General features: G+C 60.8%; 1 protein-coding gene across 2 annotated transcripts in view; it reads right to left on the reverse strand.

Moving 5' to 3' along the window:
* LOC107203409 (dedicator of cytokinesis protein 2-like) overlaps positions 1-4,405 on the reverse strand; it is a 45,899-nt gene that overhangs the window by 34,769 nt on the left and 6,725 nt on the right. For both annotated transcript variants that reach the window (XM_015625498.3, XM_015625499.3), the window contains exons 16-22: positions 4,171-4,243; positions 3,968-4,071; positions 1,777-1,966; positions 863-960; positions 642-731; positions 267-367; positions 51-185 (exon numbers count right to left, since the gene is read on the reverse strand). In XM_015625498.3, the coding sequence (XP_015480984.1) occupies positions 51-185; positions 267-367; positions 642-731; positions 863-960; positions 1,777-1,966; positions 3,968-4,071; positions 4,171-4,243 (791 nt within the window). The remainder of the gene's footprint in view (positions 1-50; positions 186-266; positions 368-641; positions 732-862; positions 961-1,776; positions 1,967-3,967; positions 4,072-4,170; positions 4,244-4,405) is intronic.

Genomic DNA, 4,405 nt, shown 5'->3' on the forward strand with positions numbered 1-4,405 from the left:
TGGGAACACTGGGAGCTCTGGGAACACTGGGAACCACTTCCAGCACTTACTGAGCGAAGAGGTGGCGGGAGCGGACGATGAACTTGAAGATGTACTCCAGGGCCTTGAAGGTGCGCGTGAGGGGCTCGCAGGGCTCCCCCCGGGCTGCCTGCTCCACGTACTGCGTCAGCACCGACAGCAGCTTCCTGCAGGGTGGGACACCCGTGGCAATTCCAGCCCTGACCCCCACCATGTCCCTCCCCGTGCCACAGCCCCCAGGAACGCACTTGTAGGCGAGCGTGGCGCTGAAGTGCTGGCGGATGTAGGCCTCCAGGACCGTGTTGAAATGCTGGAACTTTCTGTCAGCCACCAGCCTGACGATGAAAACCTGAGGGTGGCAGGCAGGGGCACGGCTTGGTGTGGGCAGGGGGATGCCTGGGCAGAGCAGCAGCCGTCCTGACCCCACCGTGCCCTGGTCCCATCACCGGGATCACTCTTGTTTTGGTTTGAATCCTGCTGGGATTGTCCTCCAGAGGGAGAATCCCTCAGAACGGAGCCCTGCCCTGCTCTGGGTCGCTCAGACCAGCAAACCCCATTGCCCCAGTCCAAGCAGTGCCCACCCTGCGCTGGGTGGGGCTCAGACCCGCACGGGTTCTGCTCACCAGGGCGTCAAACACGAGGGTGTCGTAGACATCTGTCTCCGAGTGCTCCATCATGATGGAGAACAGGGCATCCAGCGTGTCCTGCAGGAACTGGGGGGACACGAGGGCTGTGAGGGCTCGAGTGCTGACCCCAGCATCACCCAAGACCCAGCTTCTGGGCACGGGGGGCCTGTGGGTGCAGGAACCAGGGAGGGACATGGGGGAGCAAATCCTGGCTGTACCTTGATGACCTCCCCTCCATCCACGTTCATCAGCTTCTGGAGGTTCCCACAGAGCAGGCTGGGCTTGGAGCGCCACTTGAGCAGCCCCAGCAGGTTCACTGGGCAGGAGGAATGGGGCAGTCAGCACTGACCACTCACTGTCAGACCCAAAAGTTACCAACCCCCAGCTCCCCCATCCCATCCTGGCTGCTCAGGACCCTGCCAGGATCAGCCAGAACCTCCTCACACAACCCCTGCTCAGTGCTGAAATCCCCTGATGCCAGGGCCATAAAACACAAACTTTAAATAGGTCGTGACCGTGGGAGACAAAATTGAGCTGCAGGAAGGGAATTAATGGAGCAGCCTCATCCCTGACTCCTCCACTCTGAACCACAGCGCCCTGGACCCTGCAGCCACGTGTGTCACATCCCCACACCACAAGGCCTTGTCCCCCGAGCCCCCTGCACTTCAGCCAGAGCAGGATGAGCCATTCCCATCTTTCAGCCTTGCAGCAGGTGGGAGGAGAGCCCAGAATTCCTGTGGATCCTTCCCTTGGCCAAGGGGGCACGGATCTTCTCAGCTGCCCTGACCTGTGTAGAGCAGCCCAGGGCTGGAAACTCCCCCGAGCTACCCCAGGTTAAACCACAGAGCTCCAATTCCCACCTCAATTTCAAAGGAAGGCCATGGAGCTTCAAGTGAGAATTCCACTCGCTGCTGCTCCTCTCCAGCAGCCGCCCAAAACACCCAGATCGAGCTGATCTCCCCAGGAACATCCTTGACCATTCTGACCATGGCCAAACAGTAACTGAGCACACATTGTTCCCAGTTTTCAGCTCGCCGTCCCAGTGTGATGGAGCCAAATATCAGGAGAAGGTGGGAACACCTCCAGGGAGGGGACACAGCCCCACCTCCCCCTGTGGGGGACCAGAACTCACCATTCTGGGTCAGCTTGGTGGAGCAGACGAGCGTGGAGATTTGGAAGCTGTCCCGGCTGGACACGGCTAAACCCGACGTGGTCCCGCTCACGCGGAAGGAGGAGCCGGAGAGGAGCTTTGATTCTGACAGGTTCCGCTCCGAGGGCAGGGACAGGTACATGCTGGCGTCCTCCAGCTTCTTGCTGTCACCCTGCAGGGCACGACAAAGGTCACAGCTGGAGCCCCTGGGGACAGGGTTGGTCCCTTGCTCAGTTCTGATCCCGTGGCTGGTGGCTCCCACCACACAGCAGCCTCACCCCGTCCCTGGGTACCCTCTGGCACCCCCAAATTGATCCCACAAAGCATCCCATGGAGCAGCTCCCTGAGGGGAGGCACAGGTGGGACAATGGGCTGGGGGAGACACCAAACTTGTGTCACACAGTGGGGACAGGACAACAGGCAGGAGGAGCAGAGTGACAGAGGAGGCTGAGGCTGGCAATTAAACACATCTGGGCACTGCTGCAGGGATGGACGTGCAGTGGGACACTGGCACACATCAGGACACCGACATGGAGCAGGACACCACCCAGGGGTGCAGGACAGCCTGTCCCACATCGCTGTCACCCTACATCTCCCACCTGTATGGGCATGCCAGGACCTCCACAGCCACAAACCAGCCTATTTCTGTGTCCCCTTCTCTGAGCTGAGAACGTTCCACCCAGGAGGACTCGCTGGGGTGACTCTGAATGACCTGCCCTGCTCGTTGGCCAGCCTGGGAGGTGACCAGAGCCAGCTGGCCGGGCTGCAGCTCACAGACATCCATCCTCCCCCACCTGCAGCCTCACAGGGCGAAACCCCTCCAGCTGAAGGTCGGATGGAGGTGACAGAGATGTTTGTTGATGGCTTTTCCCCTCCAAGACACCTGCTACGAGCAGCCAACACACAGGAGGAGCCCTGTGTTCCTTCCCAGGGCTGAGCCCGTGCAGGGAAAACTGGCTGGAGCTCAGACCAGCTGGAGATCAAGAGGTCTGAGCAGCTAAAAGCCTGTCACTCACATTCCTCTGGCAAGCAGAGATAAAAAAGATGAAATAGCTTCTGACTCCCAGAATCCAGCCCCCGGTGTCTGCCGGGAAGAGCTGGAGTCAGACAGGGAGAGGACGGAGCAGCGCAGGACGTGGTGGCTCAGGAGGGCAGGGACAGCTCTCTGAGGGGAACACGGATCAGAAGGGAGGTGTGGGGGATTTGTTCTCCTGGCAGGGAGGTGTGGGAGGTTTGATCTCACTGCCACAGCCAGCACTGGCACGTCCCAAAGGTGCCCAATGCTCCTGCTGTGGAGGGGACAGTCCCCAGAGAGCCAGGGACCAGAGCCAGCGCCGAGGGCCACGGCTGCAGTTCAAGAATTTGGGTCTTTGGCCCAAAAATAAAGCAGGGAGGAGAGACATAATAATGATTTCAAATGTGCAGGAGCCTCAGGGAGGAACAGCATGGTCTGTCCCTGTCCTGGGATGCCACAGCAGGCAGGAGCAAGTCAGCTCATCCCAAAAAAAGGCAGGACTCAGGGAGGGACGTGGCTGTCCCTGGAGAAGCTGTGGTCACGTTGCCCAAATCAGAGAACACTCCCATGCAGCAGCCCAGGGCCAGGGGAGCAGGTGACCCCCAGGGACACTGGAGCCCCATGGCCAGGCAGGGACCCTGGGAGGTGACAACACCTCAGGAAAGAGCCCTGAGCAGTGGGGACCAGCTCGTGCCTCCCAGTCCTCTGGTCACAGCAGCCCCAGTCCTGGGAGGGGACACCAGGCAATGGTGCAGCACCTTCAGGGGCACCTCACATTGGAGCTGACTGCGTTTTTTCCCAAATGAGCAGCGATTTTCCCTCCCCTCCTCTCTCTCAGAGCAAACCCCAGCAGTGCCAGGGCTGGTGAAATCAGGTGAAGCGCAGCCACACCATGGGGACGTTCCCTCCCCGTCACAAACGCTTAAATCACCTTTTCCCAAACAAAACTTGTCATTCCAAAGGAGCAGCGCAGGGATTGGAGACGCTGTGTGCAGGGAGCCCCTGCCACCAAGGACAGCGAGGACAGCCAGGAGGCACCGCAAACCCTCAGGGACGTTGGGGACGTGCCACCAGCGCGGTGGCTCAGGCAGGGACAGGGACCACGGCCCCAGAAGTGCTGCTGTCCCACTTCAGGGGGTTCTGTGGCCTCCCCCATACCTTGTACAGCACCAGGTCGTGCTCTCCATCCCGCAGCGTGGTGCCATCGGGGCGCATCAGCCTCACGAAGGCCATGGAGAAAATCCGCTCGCTCCGGTCCTTGGCTGGGGGGACACACACAGGGCTGAGGTGAGGGGGAGGCAGAGGGGACCAGGCAGGGAGAGGCGATGCTGGGAGGGAGGTCTGGAGCGAGGGACACTCACATTCACTGGAGGAGCGGTGGCGGAAGGTGAACCTCAGGTGGGTCCTGTGGACGTCCTCGATGGGAACGGCGATCTGGGTGGGAACGTGTGCCAAGGTGAGGGCAGGGGGCACGGGCTGAGCCCCCAGCTGGGCAATGTCCCTCTGTGCCTGGGCAACCCCTCCCACTGCTGCAAACCAGCCCCACAACTTCCCAGTCAACCAGCGAGGCTGAACTGGGGGCACTGGGATGGGGAT

This window comes from Parus major, chromosome 4 (genome assembly GCF_001522545.3).
Source record: "Parus major isolate Abel chromosome 4, Parus_major1.1, whole genome shotgun sequence".
NCBI classification, from domain to species: Eukaryota; Metazoa; Chordata; class Aves; order Passeriformes; family Paridae; genus Parus; species Parus major.